Source organism: Rhinoderma darwinii (genome assembly GCF_050947455.1).
Source record: "Rhinoderma darwinii isolate aRhiDar2 chromosome 2 unlocalized genomic scaffold, aRhiDar2.hap1 SUPER_2_unloc_9, whole genome shotgun sequence".
Taxonomy (NCBI): domain Eukaryota; kingdom Metazoa; phylum Chordata; class Amphibia; order Anura; family Rhinodermatidae; genus Rhinoderma; species Rhinoderma darwinii.
In genome coordinates this window covers 66,342-93,911 of record NW_027461733.1, presented here as the reverse complement: position 1 = coordinate 93,911, position 27,570 = coordinate 66,342, and the positions used below count along the sequence as shown (strand labels likewise).

Below are 27,570 nucleotides of genomic sequence, written 5' to 3'. Positions count from 1 at the left end.
GCCAACGTGAAATCACAGTGGGTATTAAAAGCGCGATCCAGTGTCTCAGAGTAGTGCTGACACCCGGATCGCGCTGTTAACCCCTGCCTCTGGTCCGGGAGACATGATCGGGACCTGATTGGTACTGGTCACGATCATGTGATCGCAGGGAAAGTTTATTGTAGCAACAAACTGGAAAGTTTGTTGATACAACAAACTTTCTCGGGACCGATTGCGGGTGCTGCCATCGGTTGCATGGCAAAACCGGAGGCCATACAACGGCCTCCGGGTCTGCCATGCACGGAAGCCTATGACGACCACCCGGAGGCTAGTCCTCATAAGTTTCCTGTCAGTGTGACTCTCATCGTCACACTGAGAGTTTATAACACGTTACACTACCTAGGTAGTGTACTGTATTATAGCAGCTATCAGTGCTGCAGGTCTAAAAGTAAAAAAAAAAATTAATAAAAATGTTTCAGAAAAGTGTAAAAACAAAAAATGATTTTTTTCCTATAATAAGACTTTTATTATAGGAAAAAAATGAAAATGTTAAAGAAAGTACACATACTTGGTATCACCGCGTTCGTAACGACCCAAACTATAAAACTATAATATTATTTTTCCCGCACGGTGAACACCGCAAAAAAAATAAAAAAATAATGCCAGCATCACTATTTTTTTGATCATCACCCCTCCCAAAATATAGAATAAAAAGTGATCAAAAAGTCGCATGTAACCCAAAACAGTACCAATAAAAACTACAACCCATCCCACAAAAAACAAGCCCTTACACAGCTTTTTTGACTGAAAAATAAAAAAGTTATGGCTCTCATAATATGCTTACACAAATAATAAATTATTTTATAGAAAAGTGATTTTATTGTGCAAACGCTACAAAACATAAAAAAACCTATATACATATGGTATCGCCATAATCGTATCGAGCCGCAGAATCAAGTAAAATCTAATTTATGGCGCATGGTGAACTCTGTTTTTTTGTTACTTTGCTTGCCAAAAAAATCAAATAAAAAGTGATGTACCCTAAAATTGTACCAATGAAAACTACAGATTGTAACGGAACAAATAAGCCCTCGCACAGCTCCGGTGGAGAAAAAATAAAAAAGTTTCCTTTTCACAGACAAACTCCAATAAATATAGCAAAAGAACTGTGGGGTAAAGATGCTAACTATACCCCTAGATAAATGCCTTGAGGTGTGTAGTTTCCAAAACAATGTCACTTTTGGGGCGTTTCCACTGTTTTGGCACCACAAGACCTCTTCAAACCTGACATGGTGCCTAAAATATATTCTTAAAAAAAAGGATGTCCTAAAATACTCTCGGTGATCCTTTACTTTTGAAACCTGTGCTTCAGTCCATTACCACACTAGAGCCACATGTGGGATATTTCTAAAAACTGCAGAATCTGGGCAATAAATATTGTGTTGCGTTTCTCTGATAAAACCTTCTGTGTTACAGATTTTTTTTTATTACAAATGAATTGCGGCAAAAAAAAAATAATTTGTAAATTTCACCTCTACATTGCTTTAATTCCTGTGAGACGCCTAAATGGTTAAAGCACTTTCTGAATGCTGTTTTGAATACTTTGAGGGGTGCAGTTTTTAAAATGGGGTGATTTATGGGGTCTATCTAGTACATAAGGCCCTCAAAGCCACTTCAGAACGGAACGGGTCCTTGAAAAATAGCCTTTTGAAATTTTCTTGAAAATGTCATAAATTGCTGCTAAAGTTCTAAGCCTTGTAATGTCCTAGAAAAATTAAATAATTTTCAAAAAAGGATGCAAATATAAAGTAGACATATGGGGGATGTTAATTAGCAACAATTTTGTGTGGTATTACTATCTGTTTTACAAGTAGATACATAATTGATGCTCTGTTTTTTTGAGATTGAAAGTTTTAACATAAGTGGAGCATGGTCCGATTGTGTAATTGAACCATATTTCACCTGTGTTATAGCATTGATAAGGGGGATGAGAAATAAGCAAATAGTCTATTCTAGAGTACTTTTTATGAACGGTTGAATAGAATGAATAATCTCTGGTAGAAGGGTATCGAGTTCTCCATACATCAACTAAATGAAACTCTGCAAAGAGTGTCTAATGAGGGTTGAAGTGCTGTATTAAAGTCACCACCTGCGATTAAATCGCCCTCATTGAATTTCTCAAGTTTTAGTAATATTTGCTTGAAATTTTTTTCCTGATTAGTGTTGGGCGCAATTTGCAAACGTGAATATTCTACCAAAGATAATTCCCTTCAAAAAAAAAACTATCTATCTTCAATATCTATAACTACATCTTTGTAAGTGAAAGGAACCCTTTTGATGATAATAATGGCAACCCCTTTAGATCTTTTATGAGGTGTAGATGAATTATACCACTTTCTATAAGCCTTATTTGTTGTTAATATAGTGTAGTCTTTTTTTAAAATGGGTTTCCTGTAATAATGCAAAGTCTACTCGTTCCTTTTCTAAAAACTGCAGTATTTGAAGTCTCTTATTGAAAATATTGATGCCTTTGTCTTTTTCATCTTTTTAGTTTTCTTTGGGTTAGTTGTTTCCCAATTGTCATGTTTTAGAAGTTGTGGAAAGTTGAGTTGTTCTTTTGGACTGGTCCAATCTGGAATTTGTAGATGACATAAATCCAATTAGCTAAGGACAAAGTCCAGGTCATCTAGCGTTTTAACGGTCATTGTTTTGTTGTGTCAAGTTATTTCAAGTCCAAAGGAAAACATCCACCTGTAGGGGATACTTCTCCCTCTCTCTCAATGTTTTACTCAAAGTTTATAGTTGGCCTCTCAGTTCCAAAGTCAGTTTAGAGAGGTCTTGATAAATAAGAGTTTTGCTTTAATTTCTTCATATTCAATTCTCTTAGCGTATCTTGCTTTCAGTAGTATTTCTTCTTTCATTTTTAATTTTTGTGTGCAGCATAGAATGTCTCTAGGTTTATCTGGGCCGACAGATTTGGGCAAGAACAGTCTGTGTGCTCTTTTGAGACTTATATCATGGCTTTCTTCTTTCCCCAGAAGTTAGTTGAATATTTGAGTGAGTACATTAGGAATTTATTTATCAGGTATACATCTTATTCTCAGGTTATTTCTTCTAGATATATTTTCAAGGTCATCTATATGTAGTCTTTCCAAAAACATTTTGTTTTGCTTGTCCATGAGTATCTCAGACATTCTTTCAACATTAGAGATAACTCGGGTGCAGATATACACTAGGGATTGGATTCTGGTAAAGGCTTGTTTAACATCATTCCTCATTTCTGATATTTCTTCTTTTACTGTCTGGGTAAATTCTTTAAATAAGCTCCAGGTACAGGCCGTTGTAGGAAGAGCTTTAAAGAGGCTCTGTCACCACATTATAAGTGCCCTATCTCCTACATAATGAGATCTTGCGAGATCACATGTGCTGTCATTCACAGAAACTTTACCGAAGTGTCAGGAGTGATGAATAGATATCGCGTCCTGGCTGGAGGTGATGTCTATCCACTCCCAAGACACTTCAGTAAAGTTAATATGGGAGTATGTGACTGCACAGCGTGATCTCGCGAGATCACGCTGTGTTGTGAGCACTGCTAAAAATTAATGGAGAGAAGTGTATGATGCTGATTGGTCACTGATTGGTTAGCGTCATACACTTCTCTCCACAACGCCCAGTTGGTAAAAAAGTAAAAACACGCCCAGTTCTCTATTAAGAAACAAATTAGCATAAATCTAAAATTGTGCATAACTTGCTCAAAATTTATTGTTTTTCAAAATAAAAAACACTGTTGTTATCTACATTACAGTGACAATCCCTTTATGTACGAGGTAGGGCACTTATAATGTGGTGACAGAGCCTCTTTAATATAGTCCTTGAGATCAGAGGAATCTTGTATTGCTAGGTCCACTGGCGTAGCTATAGGGGTCGCAGCGGTCGCAATTGCGACCGGGCCCCGAAGCCAGGGGGGCCCACGGCCCCCCGCACCACATCAATAAAAAGTTACTATAGTAACTCGGGCCGCGGGCCCCTGTTACTATAGTAACATACTTTACTTACCTTCCTGGTTCCGGATCGCAGCGGAGGTCCTGACGTCAAGCGCTGTGCGCAGCGCATGACGTCACAGTGCTATGCCGCCGCGCACAGCATCGAGACTACAGAACTCCCGCCGCGGCCGAAGAGGAAGGTAAGGTTAGCCCTGACTGGCGGGGTCTGACTCCCGGGACCCGCCAATCAGCTGTTTTGAAGGGGCCGCAGCACTCGTACGAGAGCTGCTCCCCTTCATTCCTGTCACTTCATTCCGGTCACACTGTGAATCGGTGTCGGCGATTCACAGTGTGAGCGAGTAGTGAAATGAAGGGGAAGCAGCTCTCGTACGAGTGCTGCGGCCCCTTCAAAACAGCTGATTTGCGGGTCCCGGGCGACACATCAGCTATTGATGGCCTATCCTGTGGATAGGCCATCAATGTTTAGGGACTGCACAACCCCTAAGCCTACGATGTATCAGGCTTAGGGGGCCCATGAGACAGGATCACAGATTGTGTGATCCTGTCTGCTGGGCCCTGTATCTAAGCCAATCACATGGTAGGCTTAGATACATGGCCCATGCGTGATCCTGTCTGCTGGGCCCTGTATCTAAGCCTACCACACTGTAGGTTTAGATACAGGGCCCCAGCACACACTAATCTTATACTGTATAAGATTACTGTCTGCTGGACCCTGTATCTAAGCCTACCTTGTGGTAGGCTTAGTTACAGGGTCCCACAGACAGTATCACACATGGGCCCTGTATCTAAGCCTTAGGGTATGTGCACACACACTAATTACGTCCGTAATTGACGGACGTATTTCGGCCGCAAGATACGGACCGAACACAGTGCAGGGAGCCGGGCTGCTAGCATTATAGTTATGTACGATGCTAAGAGTCCCTGGCTCGCTGCAGGACAACTGTCCAATACTGTAAACATGTTTTCAGTACGGGACAGTTGTCCGGCAGCGAGGCAGGGACTCCTAGCGTCGTACATAAGTATGATGCTAGGAGCCCGGCTCCCTGCACTGTGTTTGGTCCAGTACTTGCGGCCGAAATACGTCCGTCAATTACGGACGTAATTAGTGTGTGTGCACATACCCTAACACATGTGTTACTAATCATTTTTTGTGTGTTTTCTTACAGGTTCGGTCGTTGGACTACGGCGGATTCCAGGACTACTTCGATGACAGCTTTTTTTTTTATTAATAAAATGGTTAATGAGGACTGTGTGTTTTTTTTTTTATTTCAATAAAATATTTTTTCTATGTCTTTGTGTTTTTTTTTTAAACTATATTACTACCGCCTTAGTAATGGCCGCCGGCTGATTGACAGCATCCATTGCTAAGGCGGGGCTTAGTGTTAGCAGGTACAGAGGCTAACACTAACCCCCATTATTACCCCGTTACCCACCACCACCAGGGGTGCTGGGAAGAGCCGGGTACCATCCAGTACTTGACCATCTGTAGTGATGGTTGGCCACTGGGGTGGCCGCAGGCTGGTATTATCAGGAGGGGAAAGGTCGAAAACAGTGGCCCTTCCCATCCTGGTAATGCTAGGCTGTTGCTGCTTTATTGTATCTGGCTGGTTATGAAAATGGGGGGGACCCCACGTCATTTAAAAAAAAATAATTGGAAAGAATGATGTCGGGTCCCCCCCAATTTTCATAACCAGCCAGATACAACACAGCAGCAGCAGGCAGCATTACAAGGGTGGGAGGGCCACTGTTTTTGGCCTTCCCCAGCCTAATACTACCAGCCTGCGGCCACCCCTGCCCGTCACTACAGATGGTCGGGTACTGGTTTGTACCCGGCTCTTCCCAGTACCCCTGGTGGCGGTGGGTACCGGGGTAATAATGGGGGTTAGTGTAGCCTCTGCACCGGCTGACATTAAGCCTAGTAATGGAGGTTGTCAATCAGCCAGCGGCCATTACTAAGGCGGTAGTAATAAAGTTTAAAAAGATACAAGCACATAGAAAAAATATTTTATTGAAATAAAAAAACACAACCCTCATTAACCATTTTATTGAGAATAAAAAAAACGCCGTCATTGAAGTCCTCAAATCCGAAGTCCAACAACCGAACCTGTAAAAAAAACACAAACACAAAAATAATCAGTAACACATAAAGAAGCAAAATTATTATTCTTACCTATCCTGGGTCCAGCGCTGGAGCCGCAATGTCAGCGAGCTGGGCCCTGTATCTAATCCTATCATGTGTGATACAGTCTGCTGAGCTGTGTATCTAATCCAATCATGTATGATACTGTCTGCTGGGCCCTATATCTAATCCGATCATGTGTGATACTGTCTGCTGAGCCACTGTATCTAATCCTATCATGTGTGATACTGTCTGCTGAGCCACTGTATCTAATCCTATCATGTGTGGTACTGTCTGCTGAGCCACTGTATCTAATCCTATCATGTGTGATACTGTCTGCTGAGCCACTGTATCTAATCCTATCATGTGTGGTACTGTCTGCTGAGCCACTGTATCTAATCCTATCATGTGTGGTACTGTCTGCTGAGCCACTGTATCTAATCCTATCATGTGTGATACTGTCTGCTGGGCCACTGTATCTAATCCTATCATGTGTGATACTGTCTGCTGAGCTGTGTATCTAATCCTATCATGTGTGATACTGCCTTCTGAGCCACTGTATCTAATGCTATCATGTGTGATACTGTCTGCTCAGCCACTGTATCTAATCCTATCCATAGTTTATAGGGTCGTAGTGCTATAGATATGCTATGCTGTCTCATATACACACTTTTTTTGGGGGCGGACACATATGTATTGGGGCTATTTCCCGGACATTTTAAGCCCTGAGGGTATGTTCACACGGCAGCGTCCGTTACGGCTGAAATTACTGTGCTGTTTTCAGGAGAAAACAGCACCGTAATTTCAGCCGTAATGGCATGTGGAGGCGTCTTTTGCTGCGTCCATTACGGAAGTAACTGAAGCTGGTTTTCCATGGAGTCCATGGAAAACGGCTCCATTTACGTCTGAAGAAGTGACAGGCACTTTTTTACGCGCCGCCTTTTGACAGCGACGCGTAAAAAAAAATGACCGTCGGCACAGAACATCGTAAGACCCATTCAAATGAATGGGCAGATGTTTGCCGACGCTTTTGAGCCGCATTTTCGGACGTAATTCAATGCTAAAACGCCCTAATTACATCCGTAAATAGTGTGTGTGAACCCAGCCTTAGTGACGCCCCCGGCTGCTAGTGCTGCATTGTTGGGTCATTTAGGAGACCCAGCGATGCAGCTGAAAGTGGACCGTCGGCCATGAGAAGTTTGCGGGGGAGGGGGGGGCCCAGTAAGAATTTTTGCATCGGGGCCCATGAGCCTCTAGCTACGCCCCTGGCTAGGTCTTCTTCTTCACTGTCTGACCAACATGAAGTTGCAAAATTATCCTTAGATTTATCTTTCTTAGGATCAACTCTTGAAATCGAGCTTTGATTTTCCCCATAGGCTGGTAATTTCCATTTCTTTACATTTTTTTTCTTTACCTTTTTTTGTGGTTTTGCTGTTTTTGACTTGTTCATCGATTGAGTTTTTTTTGGGTTTGCCCATTATGATCCCTTTCTTATATAACTTGCTGGAAGAACTGTATTATGTAAATAGGACATTTAGGGTTCCCATACTAACCCCTTAAGGTTGCAGCCTAGTTTGGGCCTTAAGGCTCAGAGCCCATTTTTTAAATCGGACATATTTCACTTTATGTGGTAATAACGTCGGAATGCTTAAACCTATGCAAGCGATTCTGAGACTGTTGTCTCGTGAGGCATTGGGCTTTATGTTAGTAGTAAAATTTGGTCGATATATTCAGTGTTCATTTGTGAAAAATTGCAAAATGTAGAGAAAAATTTGAAAAAATAAAATTTTTCTGAATTTAAATGCATCTGCTTGTAAAACAGATGGTTATACCACCCAAAATAGTTACTAGTTCACATTTCACATAAGTCTACTTTAGATTGGCATAGTTTTTTGAGCATTATTTTATTTTTCTTGGACGATACAAGGCTAAGAACATAAACTGCAATTTCTCATATTTTTAAGAAAATTTCAAAAGCCTTTTTTTTAAGGTACCTGTTCAGTTCTGAAGGGGCTTTGAGGGGCCTATGTATTAGAAACCCGCATAAAACAGCGCTATGTGTTCTTAGGAGTCCAGATTTAGCTGGATTGGTTTTCGGGTGCCATGTCGCATTTGCAGAGCCCCAGAGGTATCAAAGGAATGGAAACCCACCAGAAGTGACCCCATTTTGGAAACTACACCCCTCAAGGAATTCATTTATGGGTGTTGTGACCATTTAGACCCCACAGTTTTTTCACAGAACTTATTTGAATTGGGCTGTGAATTACAAAAAAAACAACTTTTTTCCAATAAGATGTTGTTTTGGCTCAAAATTTCTTATTTTCACAAGGAATAAAATACCCCAATTTGTTGCCCAATTTGTCCTGAGTGCGGCAATACCCTATTTGTGGTGATAAACTGCCGTTTTGGCCCATGGGAGGGCTCAGAAGGAAAGGACCACCATGTGGCCTACTGGGGATTTTCTGGTGCTAAGTCATGTGTGCAGAAGCCCTTGAGGTACCAGTACAGTTGAAACCCCTGAGAAGTGAACCCCGTTTTAAAAACGACACCCCTTAAGGAATTCATCTAGAGGTGTAGTGAGCATTTTGACCCCACAGGTACTGTGTAAAAGATAATGCGCAACAGATGGTGCAGAGTGAGAGTTGCAATTTTTCTATATATATATATGCCATGTCAGTTTCCGATATATTGTGCCCAGCATGTGCCACCGGAGACATACACCCCATAAACTGTAATGTGGGTTCTCCCGGGTATGGCAATACCCTACATGTGGCTGTTATTAGCTGCCTGGGCACACGGCAGGGCTCAGAAGGAAAGGACCACCATTTGGCCTACTGGAGCTTTTCTGGTGCTAAGTCATGTACGCAGAAGCCCCTGAGGTAGGGCTCAGAGGGGAAATATGAGGAGGGGTAAGCTGTGCGGAGTGCATCAGGGTAAGTAAAACTGTGGTAAATTAAAAATAAAGGGATGGATGATAAATTTTAAAACACTTTCATACAGAGCTCTGGTTTTTCGGGACATGTGTCACATTGGTATATTTTGTCCTTCCTTATCCCCCTCTTATAGCAGACTTTGCAGCTCTTTTGACTTTTTCCCTTCTTGCCAGTTTGGGGAACTTCTCCTGGAAAGTGTTGCCCTGGTACGATGCGTGTGGCCTCGCTTCCAGAAGTACTGTAGGGCTTCAGGACTTGATCTGACAAGTCCACCCCTCCCATGTACCTACTGTAGTCCAGGATGCAGTCTGGTTTGGGGGTCTCTGTTCTGGTACCTCATACAGGTACATAGATACTGGTGGGACATCTCTCTTGTCTTGTACTTGACACACAATATATTGCTGCTGGATTGTGCCCAGCTCTCACCACTTCTTGTTTGCCCAAGCAGAGTCTTAGGGAGGCTTCTCAGATTTCTTCTAGCAGTGCCGCATGCCGCAGGACTTCTGGAAGCGAGGCAGTTGAAGAGTGGGACACTGGTATAAAAATTATCCAGGTAGAGGTGGTAACCCTGGTCCAGCAGTGGGTGCACAAAATCCCACACAATTTTTGTATTAACTCCCAGTAAAGGGGGGCATTCTGGGGGCTGAATACTGGTGTCCTTCCCTTCATATATCCTAAATTTGTAGGTTTACCCTGATACCCCCTCGCACAGCTTATACATCTTCACGCCATACTTTGCCCTCTTACTCGGCAGGTACTGGCGGAATTGAAGCCTCCCTTTAAAATGTACCAAGCACTCATCAATAGAAATACTATTCTCGGGCACTGAAATGGTCTACTAATAGGGGTCTCCATTTATACAAACGGTCAAAACTGGGGTCATCTCGGGGTGGGCACTGCTCATTATCCGTATAATGTAAGAAGTGAAGTATTGCCTCATTTTTATTTATTTTTTAGGTTCCAGTTTAGTTCTGAAGTTGCTTTGAGGGGCCTATATATTAGAAACCCCTATCAAACACCCCATTTTAGAAACTAGACCCCTCAAAGTATTCACAAAAGCATTTAGAAAATGTATTAACCCTTTAGGTGTTTCACAGGAATTTAGAGCAAAGTAGAGGTGAAATTTAATTAATTTAATTTATTAGGCACCATGGTGGTGCCAAAACACCATGTGGTGCCAAAACAGTGGGAAAACCCCCAAAAGTGACCCTATTTTGAAAACTAGACCCCTTGAGGAATTCATTGTAGTTTTCATGGGGTGCACGCGACTTTTTGATCAGTTTTTATTCTATTTTTAAGAGGCGTGGTGACTAAAAAACAGCAATTTTACTATTGTTTCTTATTCTATTTTTTTTTTACAGCGATCACCATGCGCTATAAATGAAATATTCACTTTATTCTGTGGGCGATACGATTACGGCAATACCAGATGTGTATAGTTTTTTTATGTCTTATGGCGTTTGCACAATAAAATACATTTTGTAAAAAATCATTTACTTTTTGTGTTACCTTATTCTAAGAGCCATAACTGTTTTATTTTTCCATCAGGAAAGCCGTGCAAGGACTTATTTTTTGCGTAACGAACTGTAGTTTCGATCAGTACCATTTTTAGGTACATGCCACTTTTTGATCTCTTTTTATTCAATTTTTTGGCAGATGAAGTGACCAAACAATTGTGATTCTAGTACGGTTTATTATTATTTTCTTTTACATCGCTTTGTAGTTCAGGCCGTTACGGATGCGGCGATACCAATTATGTATAGTTTATTTGTTTATTTATATATTTTTATTAATAATAAAGGACTGATGAGGGAAAAACGGGGATTTGTACTTTTATCACTTTTAAAACTTTTATTTTCTTATTTTTACACAACTTTTTTTAACTTTTTTACACTTTTTTTTACTTTGTCCCACTAGGGAACTTGAGGGCAGGAGGCCCTGATCACTATTCTATTACACGCGTAGTGCAGTGTATTAGAGCTGTCAGCTATTCGCTGACAGCAAGCATAGTGGGTCCTGACTTTGTCAGGACCCACTAGGCTTCCGTTGATGGCGTAGCCAGAGTCCATTATTAGTACTCTGGTTGCCATAGCAGCCATCGCGGGCTGCTATCGTGTAGCGGGCCTTCGATTGTGGCTTAACCCCTAAGAAGCCGCGATCGCTATTGAACGCGGCTTCTAAGGGGTTAATCGGCGGGGACCACCGCGATCGGTCCCTGCACACTGAGCTGTGATAGCCTGCTGTCGGAAACAGCAGGTATCACAGCTCAAACATGTGCCGGGGAAAGATGGCGCCGTGTTAACTCAGGTCAGTACTATTACTGAACTGAGCGCGAACGATGCGCTCAGCACAATGTAATAGTACTGAGCTGAGCGGGAAGGGGTTAATACATGTTCTGAACTACTACTGAGTATAAATGATATTCTCTAAATTTGTAGGACGGACCTTTTGTGCTGATAGGTCTAGTAGTAAATTTCCTTTTTAGGTTGAATACTCAGATTAGAAGTTAATCAGAAGACCACAGAGAGTCCAGGAATTTTTGAACTATGCTCTTTCTTGTTTAAATTCACAGTTCTGTAGAAAGGTAATTAGTTGTTCTGAGACCATAGAGATTTAATTAAAAGCACTAAGCACTTGTATAATGAGGAAAAAACAAGGTGGCTCCTTTTACAAAGGAGAGTTACCTCTTATTTCACAGTAAAATGTAGACCTTTATTTCTCTGGTGAGGGCACTCTGCAAGGCTGTTATTTTATCTTGCTGTAAAAGAAAGCATTTACTGCATAAATAGCGTTCTGGACGCCGTGTTCATTTTCCAGTATAGGACAAAATTCAGTCCCCTTTTTTGAGGCCTAGTAAGGGTTTGGTTTCTTCCCTTTCCCAAAGTTATTTTCAATGAAAATGAAGCAAAGAGTGGATGCCTCAAAATGGGACTGGGTTCAAAGTCCTTATGAGTACACACAAAAAAAGTAGCGAGGCAGCACATCCCAAAAAAAAGTGGGAATTTATTCACCCAATGCAGAACACTGGGGGTGCGTAAGCCCACTACAGCCCAATATTAAATTCCCACTTTTTTGGATGTGCTGCCACGCTTCTTTTTTTTTGTGTGTACTCATAGGGACTTTTTACCCAGTCCTATTTTGTGACATGTACACTTTGCAGCATTTTTTCTGGTGCTGTGACATTTTTGTTTTTGTCTATTGCCATCGGTCCTATCACTTTGCACAGAACAATATTGGACTGTAATGGGAATTACATTATGGCTTCCGCACCCACAGTGTTCTGCATTGGGTGAATAAATTCCCACTTTTTTGGATGTGCTGCCTCGCTTCCTTTTATGTCTTCTCAATGGTATGTCCTACCGTTTAGTATCTGGGGAAGGTGACTGATGCTCTCCGTGCAATGTTTGCATACTTTTGGCATGTTATTTAGGTATGTTAGTATGAGTGCCGTTCCTAGCCAAGTGAATAAGGACTCAGTTCGGACGGTGTCTTTGATCCTTTGGTATGTCAGTGGGGTCGGTGACTCTCTGTGTTACACCTCAACAGTGCTTCCCCATCGCATAAACAGGGCGTCTGTAAACGTTAGTGTCTCAGAGATCTAAGAGGGGGGGGGCGCGGGTCTGCCCTTACATGCGGTAGAAATCGAACAGGCTGCGTTATAGTTTACGCCTTAACCTTTTGTTGAAATATGACTGGGGAGAGATTTAATCTCTTGATTGGTACGCCGCTCACCTTTGATGATGTTTCTGAGCCTGCGTGGCAGCTGTCCCCATTGGTGTAGCGCGTGGTCTGAGCATGGTCTAGGCCACAATGGTATTAAACTTGTCTGCAAAGAATCCAGCGATGATTGACCAGCTGCAGAGAATCTCTTTGCACTACCACACCGGTTCAGCTTTCAAAAAATAGATTTAAAGGCTGTGATGTTATTAGATTCTTTTTTTTAGATGCGGAGCTCATGAAAGCACGTCTGCTCAGTTCTCCGGCTAGCCACGCCCCCAGAGGATATCGGTTTTTAACTGTTCGTTTTTTTGCTCCCTATAATCAATGCAGGGACGTAAGGTTAAATATTTCTTATCAACAAAGAACAAGGGTGCTCCCGCAGGACATGTAGATGGAAAGATAAAGCCTGTATTCAAATTTTCATCCAAATATTCCTTAAGGGCTTTCAGTTCTGTTTCCGAAAGAAAGTAGATTCGACCAAAGGGTTATGTAGCTATGGGTAACAGTTCTATTGGGCAATCATTAACCATGTGGAGGTAGCTTATCTGCATTCTTTTTATCACAGACATCCTGAAATTCTTTGTATTGTGATGGTAATTAATCTTTAACCCCTTAACGACCGGCGTATATTTTTTTTTACGTCGGCCATTCAGGGTAGTTCTTCTGAAGCGCCGCCTTTTCACGTCGGCACTTCAGAAGATTTTTCCCCGCATCATCCGGTGATCTCCTGAAGCCCATGCTGTTGCTAACAGCCTCGGGCTTCAGGACAACGATTGGAGACCACTAGCAGTGTTCTCCGATCTTATTTAACCCCTCAGATGCGGCATTCAATAGCGAGCGCCGCATCTGAGTGATTTTAGAGGGAGGGGTCTCCCTCTCTCATCCCACTGGCATCCCCGCGTGTATTATAATAGCGATCAAAAAGTTTGCACTGTAAAGTCCCCCAGTGGGACTAAAATAAGTAAAAAAAAGTTAAATAAAGTTTGAAATAAATAAATGTCCCAAGTAAAAGAATAAAAAATAAATACCCACTTTTTCCCCTTACAAAATACTTTATAATGAAAAAAAAGTTAAAAGTTACTCATATTTGGTATCGCCGCGTCCGTAACGAACTCAACCATAAAATAATTACATTATTTAACCTGCACGGTGAACGGCGTAAAAAATATAATAAAAAACAACGCCAGAATTGCTGTTTTCTATTCATCCTGCCTTCAAAAGTATTTGACAAAAACTGATCAAACAGTCGCATCTACTCCAAAATGGTACCAATAAAAACTACAAATCGTCCTGCAAAAAAAAAAAGCCCTCATACAGCTGCATCGGTCAAAAAATAAATAAGTTATGGCTCTTAAAATATGGCGACACAAAAGCAAATAATTTTGAAAAAAATGTGTTGTTACTGTGTAAAAGTAGGAAAACATAAAAAAAATCAATATAAATTTGATATCGCCACAATTGTAACGACCCGCTGAATAAAGTTATTATGTTATTTATACCACACGGTAAACGGCGTAAAATTAAGACGCAAAAAAATGACGAAATTTCTGTTTTTAAAAAAGTTATTAAAAAGTTAATCAATAAATTATATGTATCCCAAAATGGTGCTATTATAAAATACAACTTGTCCCGCAAAAAAAAAAAAGTCCTTATACAGCTATGTCGACACAAAAATAAAAAAGTTATAGATCTTTGAATGTGACGATGGAAAAACCTACAAAATTGCTCGGTCATTAAGGTTTAAAATACCTTCGGTATTAAGGGGTTAACAGCAAGTTCAGATATTGATATTCTCAAGTATTGAAAAAGTTTAGGCAGACAATTTAGCTGACAGTACTCAGATGGAAAATGTATACAACGTGTTTCCCAACTGATGAATAGTTTGTGAGTAAAAAGCCAAGGAATTCCCCAAATCACTGAAAACTTTGGAGAAGAAACAGTTGGAAATGAATAACTTCTTGATGATCAGGCATGATGAGAACTTGAAGATGCTTAATTTCATGAGAAAAAGGCCATGATGATAGGGGTCAAATATATCAGAACAAGAAATCTCATGTGTTTTAGTGCATATGTGTATTGGCACTATAAAATAAGATTCTCTGGTGCCAGCAACTTGTCTTCGTCCTATAGTATTTTTTAATCCAACAGATCAGACGTCTCCATTTTCTATTACATCTTTGACAGCGATCGTCCTACGGATCTAATTTGAGCAATAAACAGCATAGTACACTTCAATAAAGGCAAATATTTTCTGTAGGTCGCCTCTCTTTTTCTGCTGTTGTTTTTGAATAACATAAAGTCAAATTGGTTCAGATATAGATTCAGTATCTTTCTGAGTATTCTGACTTGATTGATCGAAGGAGAAGGCAGGATTATCTCCAAATACCCACAGTATAGTCTTTCGTTTTTCATTAAGTCTCTGATCAATTTGAATGCACAATTGCATTAAGTTCTCCAACTTTTCTGGGGTTATCACTTTGGAAAGTACATCCTTCACTTGCTTTGAAAGCCCTCTCTGAAATTGGCTCTTCTGAGCCGCTAGCTTCCCTGTGGTATCAGTTACCCAGCAGCTCTTCTGTGCATTCCGGAACTGAGCACCTTCCTTGCCGCAGATTATGCAGTCTAACTTCAGCTGTGGCATAACAATTAGGATCATCTAAAACTTGATTCATAGCAGTGATACAGTCATCCAAAACATTCAGAAGATTACTATCCTTTTCTACATAAAGAGAAGCCAACACTGGAGCTTCATCTGTCAGAAGATTAATTGTAAGCAATAAATTTTTCTTTTCACTAGTAAATTTGAAAAATATATGTAGCATAATTAAAGAGGTTGTCCGAGCACAGGGCAGTGTTTCATAGTGAATAGGAGCAGAGCTGCAATAACCCAGCACGGCCGCAATACAGTGTACGGAAGCCTTCTGCTTCTGACACAAGCCACTGCATAACATCCAAGGCCTGGAAGCATCCCCAAAAGCTGATCGGTATGGGGTCTGGGTGTTACACCCCCACCGATCATATACTGATGACCTATCCTGTAGATCAGGTCAACAGTATGAAAAACCGCTGAACCTTAGAGATGGACGTTGTGTGCTGCCAGCGTCAGGACCTTGTATGTGCCACGGTGCAGACCATTGCCAGGGACTAATGTAGCAAGCGTGAGGGGGATTCGGTCCCCTAACCCTCCGGTCAGGGTTGCAGGGGGTTTGTTACGCCAATGGGTAATGGCGTGTAAACTTGAGACTGTGGCTGAGTGAGCCACGCACATACGAAAGTTGTCTTTGTAATTAAATCATCTCTCTTTGTTGCTCTCCCTATCGATTTTGCAGCTGAGAACATTTTTTTTTTTGATAAGTAGCTCCAAATGCTTGTAGTTCAGCAATTTGTTGCTTCATAGTTGTCAAAGGACTTGTTCCAGGGGATTCCACATGTGAGCCAGACTAGTCTGCTAAGGTTTATAGCAGATTAAGATTCTAGATCATGTAGGAGGGTGATAATAGCAAGAGTAGCCCAGTAACAGCCCAGGATCGGTACACAGATGAGCAGCAACAGGTTACCGCGTGAGGCAGAGACGTGGTCAGGAAAAAATGCAAGTTCGGTACACAAATGACAGCAACATTTTGTAGAGAGAGTCAGAAAGGAACTAGACTTGAGGCAGGAAGCTTAATAGCCTGGCCAGATTTATATAGTATGCCAAAAGGGTGAGATGAATTAAGCAATTAAGGCAAATAATCCAGAGAGGCAGGAATCCATCCTATGGGTGGATTACTTAGGACTAATCCATTATACTGTGCAGAGACTGGAGTCGACTACACTAGTAAAAATAAATTATGTGAGCAGAATTTTAATTACATATAAATTACAAAATTGTATTGTTTCCAATTCTAGAAATGAATAAATAAAAATGACAATGAAACAGAATATCCCTCCAAATATTGTGATACAGTCAAGAGTTTGCATATTCGAGACACAAATGTTCAATTGTAAAATTAGCTTTCTCTGCATATTAAAAACATGTATTTATATGCTGATTAATTCCACAATTATTTTGTTTAGGTTTCTGAGGTCACCTAAAGAGAAACATGCATCAGAGGAGAAACTGCAAACGCAAGACACATATGACTCTGATGAATATATCATTGCTGTTTCCCCTTGAGATATTTCACTAAGGATACTTTCACACTGCAGTTTTTGGTCAGTATTTGGCATCAGTATTACGAAGCCAAAACCACGAGTGGGTCCAAAACATGGAAGAGGTACAAATCTTTCCATTATACTTTTTTCTCATTAGGTACCACTGCAGGATTTGGCTTCCAAATACTTCCAAATACTGATGCAAAATACTGACCAAATACAGCCCAAAATACTGAAAACATGTACTGAAAACATGATGGAGCATACTGAAATTTTTTTTCATGTGGACTCAGCATGTGTTTCCACCATTGTACAGATGTGCCCACCATTAACTTTTCTTGAATTGCGTTGTTATACAATTTGTCATGATACCATTTCAATACAATCTCGCACCTTCTAGTAAAAAACCTATTAACATAGGATAACAAATGGCTGTTGGATGTCATCTGTCAGACACATTCGTCACAGCTATCCAGTAAAAACAAATACATTAAAGCTATGGTTTTTTTTAACATGGGAGTCAATGGGCAATGGATGGCTCAAGAATGGCATCTGTCGGAGGTTTATGGTTTTTTTACCTGCTTGTTTAACATTTTGTGTCACACATTTCGGGATTTGTCGGCTTTAGAAACAAGTTAAGGGTGGACACATCTGCCCCATTGAAATGCAGTAACATCGTATTGAATATCCTTATGATATGAATGACAAATACGCTTGTGTGCATGATGCCTATGGCTGGTGCTGCATGCAACTTCTATTATTTCCTATGAACTGAGAGCAGAGCCAAGTGTATACATATGAAGATAATAATTAAGAAAACTTGTGTTAATTGCCATTGAATTATGGATATGTGCAGTGAATGTGTTATATGCAGTTATATGCTAACATAAGGAAAAAATAATAAAAATAAAGAATAAAAATGTCACAGAAATATTTTTTTTGTTGTGTTTCTTTTAGTCTTCAGCATAGACTGCACTGAATTATTTTTAACATGACCACGGTATCTGCTTGCCAAAGAGAATCTATAAGATGGCCATGGTTTTTTTCTGCTTTAGCAAGAGCTATTGAACATGCTGAATAGTGCCCTAAACAACGGTTAGGGGAGTCATCCAGAAGTGTGCACCATATGCCAATATTTTTTCAACGAGAGGCATCATGTGATTTCGGCCATACCACTTGTGTGCTTAGTCGAGTCGCAGACAAAACTATTTTCATTTGCCAATCAGGCCTGAGCACACACCATAATTAGTATAGCACGCTTTTGCATGGCACCTGAAGCACATTACGTTGAGTATCTCATAGATGCACTATATTAAAGGGGTTTGTCTGGTGACAGATTTCCTTTAAAGATCGTCTGTCACCAGACACAGCCAAGTGTACCCCAATGTCCTATTCAGTTTTGAAAGAGTCTGAGAGGTCAGAAAGGGCCATCATGTGAACCCTCTTGGTCAGTAAAAAATAGCAAAAGGGATTACGTGTACACATTTACATATAGTGTGGTTAATCTTTCAGCCACCAATGAGGAGATCAAGGTCATTTAGTGAGTGCTCCTTCCGTTTAGCAATACGTTTTGTAGATGTTCTGAAATAAGGGACTCTGCTTTATTATGTTTATGATCAACTCAAAAAGTACTGTATAATTATATACACACATACACAAATTTGTGAAAACCATATATTTAAATTATGGCAAGTAAATCTACTGCCAGCGCTTATAAAACGAATATGTAATCTAGGAAAATGTAAATTGCTTAATCCTATAGACTTATTGGGGAAGATGTATCAAGATTGTGCCAGTTTTAGTTCTAACAAGCTAGAGTAAGATGCAACAAATTTATTAAGAGGCAAATGACTCTTAATAAATGTTTTGCATTTTCAGTTGTCCATGCGACACTAAATAAAATCTATGCCAACCTGGAGCTGTCGTAGATCTTTGCTATAATTTTCGCAAGTTGCCAGTTTCTGGTGTAAATTATAGTAAATATGTCGGGCCGAAGTGGGCACGCCCCTTCCACTAAGCTCCGCCTACATTTTCAAAAGGGGTCGAAAGTGGAGGATACTGCCCAAAAGATGCAAATTTTGCGACTTTTGATCTGTTTGCAACATTTCTTTGCCAGAAAACAGGCATATTAACATGGCTAACTTTCTCCCATTGAGTATTATTTTACATTCTTATTTTAAGCCCAAGCACTGTACCTTTTCCATCTTAAAATAATGCAAAATTCGATAGAGAGAATTTAAGTCGTCCAGGTACAGTGTCTTCAAACGCTACCCATATCATATAAAGTTAGCTTTATTGGTACACTCCCTTGGACTTGGCAGAGATTTCATGTACAGTTGCCCTATATCGAGAGTGTAGGCTAAGAGAATGCCTTTGATGTGCTATTTATACACACCCATCTTTCCTGCACATTTATGGTTTACATACTGTATACGGATTACAAAATGGCAAAATACTTATTTACACTATTACTCTATTTGTATTGTGCTTTGAAAAAAAGTAAAATAATCTGTCTTAGGCCTCATTTACACGAGCGTATTATACGCGCGTGCGACGCGCGTGCTTTTCACGCGTGTCGTACGCACCTATAATAGTCTATGGGGCTGTTTAGACGATGCGTGAATTTTGCGCTGCGTGAGTGCGTTGCGTAAAACTCACGACATGTTCTATATTCTTGCGTTTTTCACGCAACACGCACCCATTGACTTTAATGGGTGCGTGAAAACAACGCATGCCACACTGACGGTCCTGCGTTGCATGCGCGAAAATCACGCAAGAGCTGTCAAAAGGATGAATGTAAACAGAAAAGCACCACGTGCTTTTCTGGTTACAAACATCCAAACGGAGTGTCAAATTAGAGATGAGCGCACCGAACTTCACCGGGTTCGGCCGAACTCGTTTTAACCGAACCCGGCAAAAAATGTTCGGGTACGCGACGTCAGGAGACAGTCACTGCCCACGGTGCTGAAAGACTTAAACTGTTTCAGCACCATGGACAGTGACTTTCGATCACAATATACATATACGTGTAAAAAAAAAACAGAAGTTCTGACTTACCGATAAGTCCCGGCTCCTTCCTCCAGTCCGACCTCCCGGGATGACAATTCAGGCCAAGTGACAGCTGCAGCCAATCACAGGCCAAGCACAGGCTGCAGCCAATCACAGGCTGCAGCGGTCTCATGGCCTGCCGCGTCATCCTGGGAGGTGGGGCCGGATGACAAGAGAGGGACGCGTCACCAAGGCAACGGCCGGGAGACCGGACTGGAGGAAGCAGGCAGTTCATGGTAAGTGTGAACGTCTTTTTTTATTCACAGGTTGGTGTATATTGTGATCGGCATTCACTGTCGAGGGTGCTGAAAGAGTTACTGCCGATCAGTTAGCTCTTTCAGCACCTTGGACAGTGACGGGCGTCGACTAGCCTCATCTCTATGATGGCGGCTGCGCGAAAATCACGCAGCCGCGCATCATACACGGATGACACACGGAGCTGTCAATTGCCTTTTGCGCACGCAAAACGCAGCGTTTTTTTGCGCGCGCAAAACGCACACGCTCGTGTAAATGAGGCCTCAGGGCCAGTTCACACAGAGTTTTTTTAACACGTTCTTTGACACGGAAACCGTGTCAGAAAACGCGCCAAAAAATTTACGAAAATGCCTCCCATTGATTTCAATGGGAGGCGGAGGCATTTTTTTCCCACGAGCGGAAAAACCGGCTCTCTGGAAAAAGAAGGGACATGCCCTATCTTCGGGTGGTTACGCCTCTGACCTCCCATTGACATCAATGGGAGGCAGAGAAAACGTATGTCACTGAGTTTTTTGCCCGCGGCGCTCAATGGCCAAGGGCGAAAAACGCTGCGAAAATCGGCGTGCAGGCAGAGCAAAATCTGACCCAAAAAAGTCTGTGTGAACCCAGCCTTATGCTGATTTTAACTTATCTTTTGGCACTGCCAAATATCTAACAATTATTAACTCATAACTGCTCATACAAAGGAAAAATCTCATAGTGTACTGTCAGCCGATCACAAACAAACTAATGTTTCAGGTACTTTCCAAAGTGTACGTGTTCATTATCATAGTAAACAAAACGGCTTACTGAGCAAAGTACACTTCCTCACCATTTTTTTTTTTAAATAATATGTTAATAAGGTTTTTTCAACTGTAAACACTACACAAAGTTTACTAGCAAGGCGTCTGGGCATAAGCGCGCGCAGGGGTCTGATGATGATGGTGGTGTTGGGGAGTGGTACGGGGGCCCAAGCTGAATTCTTGCACTCGGGCCCATGAGCCTTTAGCTACGCCCCTGGGTCTTGTGGTGCCAAAACAGTGGAAACCCCCCAAAAGTGACACTATTTTGGAAACTAGACCCCTTGGGGAATTCATTGTAGTTTTCATGGGGTGCATGTGACTTTTTGCTCAGTTTTTGTTCTATTTTTAAGAGGCGTGGTGACTAAAAAACAGCAATTCTTCTATTGTTTTTTATTCTATTTTTTTTACAGCGTTCACCGTGCGCTATAAATGACATATTCACTTTATTCAGCATGGCGATACGATTACGGCGATACCAAATGTTTATAGGGTTTTTTATGTCTTATGGTGTTTGCACAATAAAATAATTTTTATTAAAAATCATTTACTTTTTGTGTTGCCTTATTCTAGGAGCCATACAGTTTTTGTCTTTTTTTCCATCAGGAAAGCCGTGTGAGGACTTGTTTTTGCGTAACGAACGGTAGTTTAGATCAGTACCATTTTTAGGTACATGCGACTTTTTGATCTCTTTTTATTCCATTTTTTGAGAAGTGAAGTGACCAAAAAACTGTGATTCTGGTATGGTTTATTATTATTTTCTTTTACGGCGTTCACCGCGCGGGATAAATAACGAAATACTTTTGTAGTTCAGGCCGTTACGGACGCGGCAATATCAATTATGTATAGTTTATTTGTTTATTTATTTATTTTTATTAATAATAAAAGACTGATAAGGGTAAAAGGGGGATTTTTACTTTTGTTACTTTTAAAACTTTTATTTTCTTATTTTTACACAACTTTTTTTTTACTTTTTAGCTGGATGCCATTGTTAGGCTTGTTAGGCGTCTGGTTGCTATAGCCACCATTGCCGGCCGCTATCGTGTAGCGGGCCGATGATGGCAGCTTAACCCCTAAGAAGCCGCTATCGCTATTGAAAGCGGCTTTCAAGGGGTTAAACAGCGGGGACACAGCGATCAGTCTCCGCAGAAGGAGCTGCGGCGACTGCTGTACGAGAAAGCAGCTGTTACAGCTCCTGTATGTGTCGGGAACACGGCCGAAATGGCCGTTCCTCCCGCGACATACTATTCCAGCGCTGAGCGCGAACGATGCACTTAGCACGAAGGAATAGTACGTCGCTGAGCGCGAAGGGGTTAAGCATCAGTTTCCTAAAATGTAATATTAGACTCCCTTTACAAGCGGAGACAATACAATTAAGCAAATATTTTCTTTACGTTTCCCAGTATATAATATGGTACAATAAATGGTGCCGTGAAAAAGTACAACTTGTCCTTCAAAAAACAATCCCTCATACGTTTTTTTTGGACCAAAAAATAAAAACTTATGGCTTCTGGAAGTTGGGGAGGAAAGAGCGAAAATGAAAAACCAAAAATAACTGTAAAAGTCAGGGGTTAAATATGAGGTTATAGGTAACATAAGTAATAATTCATGGCGTGATATATTTAGTAAAGTCCAGTTCATCTCATTCCACTGTTGGACAGGAATAGTTGGTACACTGAAACTTGTAGAATTTCTAATTCTCTTGATGTAGGGATATGAATCTTGGACAATATGGGTGTAAGTATTAAAGGGGTTCTCTGCAAATAAACCTTGATTACTGTAAAATAAAAAATGTTATACAACTTTATAATATCCTATGTGCTAAAATTTCTGTTTTAACTTTTGCTGTAATGGGATGAAAACACGGAGTGAAAACCCAAAGAAGCCAAATACTTCTCATGGATAGTAATATGCTACAATTGTATCCAGCCTAAGCAATAATCTGTAAACTAAACAGCATGGACTCTAAGGCCTCATGCACACGACTGTAATGGCTTTTATTCTACTCAAATACGGATCCCTAGTCATCCAAACTCATCTGCGACTCATTCGCATATAGGCACGCTGTCCGCAAATACGTACCGTCATGCATCCTTAGTTCATCCGCATTTACGGATCCGCAAAAAAAAAGAAATGGGAGTCTACAAATGATGTCACCACTATGTCGCAACCCCTTGAAAAGGTCACATGATCGCTCTGGCACCATTTTCTCTGGCATTTGTGCTTTGTGAGAGCTCTGATGGAATCCTCGGCTGATATAACTTTGGTTTCTGGCATTTCTTTCGTTGCGAGGATGCACTACCCACGTGTGGTTCATGCTCTCATGCTCTTCTGGACTGGCTCGTCTCTCGGCGATTCGGACAGTAAGCTATGCTGGAAGAAGAACCAAAGAGGAGGAGGAGGTACTGGGTTCACCCCATTGTCTCCCAACAGCCCAGAAAGGTGCATTTCCATACCCTGTATGCAGACCTGCGGCAGCACCCGGACAAGTTTCACAACTTCTGCTACATGTCGATTTCCAGCTTTGACCGACGGTGCATCTCGGAGGAACGGCTCATCGTTTCTCTCAGGTAAGAACACCAAATGTCCCTTTTGTCCATTGCTGCCATGTCACCTTGCTACAGGTAGTATAACCGTAGTTGTCCCCTGGGCCCATTGTCGCCATGTCTCCCTGCTACAAGTAGTATATAATTGTAGTTGTCCCCTGTGCACATTGCCGCCATGTCATAATGCTACAAGTAGTATATAACCGTAGTTGCCCCTGTGCCCATTGCCGCCATGTCACTCTGCTACAAGTACTATATAACCCTGGTTGTAGCCTTTGCCCATTGCCACCATGTCACCCTGGTACTGCTAGCACTAATTATTATAAATATTTTTTTCACAGATTCCTGGCAACAGGGAACTCATTTGCATAACTGCATTTTGAATTTCCACTGGGGTGTTCCACCATTTCACAGATCATCTGTCTGACCCTGCGAAGTCATCTGGCAGCGACTGAGAGCGACGATGATGCCACAGCCCAAGGCACAAGACTGGTTTCGGATTGCCGAGGGCTTTTACCAACAATCACAGTTTGCCAACTGTGGTGGCGCACTGGATGGTAAACACATTAGTGTGAAGAAGCCACCTCACTCATGGTACCTATATTTCAATTACAAGCAGTATTTATTGGTGATGCTGTTCGCCTTGGCTGACAGCAACTACCAGTTTGTAATTGTAGATATAGGGGCCTATGGGAGCTCTTCAGATGCTGGCATCTTCAGGGCTTCCAGAATGGGTGAACGGCTTCAGTCCAAACAGCTCCCCCTTCCAGAACCGAGACAACTACCTGGATCTACTGGACCTCCTGCCCCATTTCTCATCGGGGCAGATGAAGGATTTGGACCATATATTCTACGTACAGCACACGTCCGGTACTGATGGGAAGAAAGAGCTGGCTCAGAAGCTGAGCCTGCGTCATCAGTCGTGGGTGTTAGCCTAATCGGCTTGCTGTCAGTGAACGACTGACTGTTTTAATACATTGCTCTACATAGGTAGTGCTATGTGTTAGAAAATAAATCAGAAATTATACCTTCAAGTCCCATAGTGGGTCTAAAAATAAATGTAAAAAAAGTTGTAAAAAATAAAATAAAAGTTTCAAGTAATAAAATAAAACACAATAGCCTATTTTCCCTTATTAAGTCCTTTATTATTGAAAAAATATATAAACCATACATATTTTGTATCGCCGCGTCCGTAACGGCCTGAACTATAAAAATATTATGTTATTTATTCTATGTGGTGAATGGCGTAAAAATTTTTACATAAAGAACAATGCCAGAATTGCTTTTTTTTGGTCACTTTGCCTACCAAAAATTGGAATAAAAAGTGATAAAAAAGTCGCATATATGCAAAAATTATATGAAAACTATAAAAACTATAGCTCAGCTTGCAAAAAACAAGCCCTCATATAGCTCCATCAACGAAAAATTAAAACGTTATGGCTCTCAGAACATGGTGACAGAAAAAATATTTTTACTAAACTAACTTATTTTGCAAAAAGTTGTAAAACAGAAAAAAAGTGCTATAAATTTGGTATCGCCGGAATCGTACTGACCCGCACAATAAACGTAACATGTAATTTATAATGCATGGTGAACGCTGCATAAAAAAAAAATAGAAAACTCTGCAGAGAATTGCTGTTTTTTGGTCACCTTGCCTCCCAAAAATAGGATAAAAAGTGTTAAAAAAGTCTCATGTACCTCAAAATGGTAGCAGTAAAAATGACAGCTGGTCCCGCAACAAAACAGCCCTCATCCACTACGTCTATAATAAAAATAAAATTAAATTAGGGAACCAGGAGTGTGAGGGCCCAAACATATCTTCTGGAAGCGAGGACACCTGCATTATACCAGAACACTTCCCAGCAAAATTCCCCAAACTGCAGAGGTGCAGAGTGTGTACCAAAATGGGGATAAGACATTACACCATTTATCAGTGCGACACTAGCCTGTGCATAAAAGATTACTTGACAGCGTAACACGCATCTATGGATTATTGTTTTTTTCTTTTTTACCCAATTATTATGCCCTGATGTACTCCGCACAGCTTTCATGTACCCCCACGTTATAAACTGAAACACCAGTAATACTCCAAACAAAACTACTACCAAGAAAACTCCAAATGGGCGCTCCCTCCCTTCTGAGCCCTACAGTGTGCCCAAAAAGCAGTTTACTTACACAAATATACACGGGAGAACCCTTTTAACAATTTTTGGGTTGTGTGTCTCCAGTGGCACAAGCTGGGCACAACATATTTGCCACTGAAATGGCATATCTAGGGAAAAATTGCAATTTTACTTTGCACCATTTGTAGCGCATTAATTTATAGAAAAGACCTGTGGGTAAAAATGCTCACTACTTTACTACTTTGTAAATCGCCAAATTAGGCCTCAATTTTGCATTGTACTCTTTCTGTCCTGAACTCTGTCGAATGTCCAAGGAAAAGATTAGGGCCAGATGGAAGATATTTCTAAATCTGGGAATCACAGCATAATAGTTAGAGAGCTGTCTTTTCATGGTGGCACAAGCTGGGTACCACATATTGGCATAGCTATAGAAAAATTACCATTTTCACTCTGCAACATTGAGTGTACACTAATTTCTGGAAAACACCTGCAGGGCTAACATGCTGACTACATCACTAGGTGAATAACTTGAGGGGTGTCATTTCCAAAATGAGGTCACTTCTTGTGGGTTTCCACTGTTTTGGTACCATAGAGGCTTTGCAAATGCGACATAGCGCCCGAAACCAATCCAGCAAAATCTGCACTCCAAAAGCCAAATGGCGCTCCTTCACTTCTCAGCCCTACCATGTACCCAAACAGTAGTTTATTACCACATATTAGGTATTGCCATATTCGGGAGAACTTGCTTTACAAATGTTGAGGTGTTTTTTCTCCATTTTTCGTTAAGAAAATAAAAATGTTGCGCTAAATCTAAGTCTTATTGGAAAAAAATGAAATTTTTATTTTCACTGCCCAATTCTAATAAAATCTATAAAAGTCCTCTGGGGTCAAAATGCTCACTACAACCCTAGATAAAATCGTCAAGGGGTATAGCTTCCAAAATGGAGTCACTTTTGGGAAGTTTCCAAAGTTTTGGTCCCACAGGGGCTTTGGAAAAGCAACATGGTCCCAAGAAAACAATCCAGCAAAATCTGCGCTACAAAAGCCAAATCGCACACCTTCCCTTCTGAGCCCTGCTGTCTGTCCAAACAGCAGTTTATTACCACCTATGGGGTATTTACATACTCTGGAGAAGTTGTTTTACAAATCTTGGGGGCTTTTTCTTCTTTATTCCTTGTGGAAATTGGTTTTTTTTCAGCGAAAATGACATCTTATTGGAAAAAAATGTAGTTTTTCATTTTCACGTCCAAATTTTAACAAAATCTATCAAGCACCTTTGGGGTAAAAATGCTAGATGAATTTCTCAAGGCGTGTAGTTTCCCAAATGAAGTCACTTTTGGGAAGTTTCCATTGTACTGTTACCTTAAGGGGCTTTGCAAATGCGACATGGCACCAAGAAACCAATCCAGCAAAATCTGGACTCCAAAAGCCAAATGGCGCTTCTTCCCTTCTGAGCCCTGCCATGTGCCCAAACTGCAGTTTATGACGACATATGGGGTATTTCCATACTCTGGAGAAGTTGCTTTACAAATGTTGGTGGCTTTTTCTTCTTTATTCCTTGCGGAAATTGATTTTCTTTTTCGCTAAACAATCTTATTGGAAAATAATAAGCATTTTTTATTTTGACATACAAATTCTAATAAAATCTGTGGGGTCAAAATGCTCACTATATGCCGAGATGAATTCCTTGTTGGGTTTAGGTTCCAAAATGGGGACTTTTTTGGGGTGTTTCCGTTTTTTTGGCATCGCACCTCTTCAAACCTGACATGGTGCCTAAAATATAATCTAATAAAAAGAAGGCCCCAAGATCCTCTAGGCACTACATTGCTTCTCAGGCCTGTGCTTCAGTAAATTAGCACACTAAAAACTGCAGAATCTGGGCAATAAATATTAAGTTGTGTTTATCTCGTAAAACCTTCCGTGTTACAGA

General features: G+C 40.9%; 1 protein-coding gene across 1 annotated transcript in view; it reads left to right on the top strand.

Moving 5' to 3' along the window:
* The window catches only part of LOC142682168 (transcription factor ETV7-like), a 66,971-nt gene extending 49,164 nt beyond the window's left edge, over positions 1–17,807 (top strand). Inside the window, exon 4 of the mRNA XM_075847299.1 lies at positions 16,812–17,807. Coding sequence (XP_075703414.1) covers positions 16,812–16,911 — 100 coding nt within the window. The 3' untranslated portion in view covers positions 16,912–17,807. The remainder of the gene's footprint in view (positions 1–16,811) is intronic.
* Positions 17,808–27,570: the final 9,763 nt, after the last annotated feature.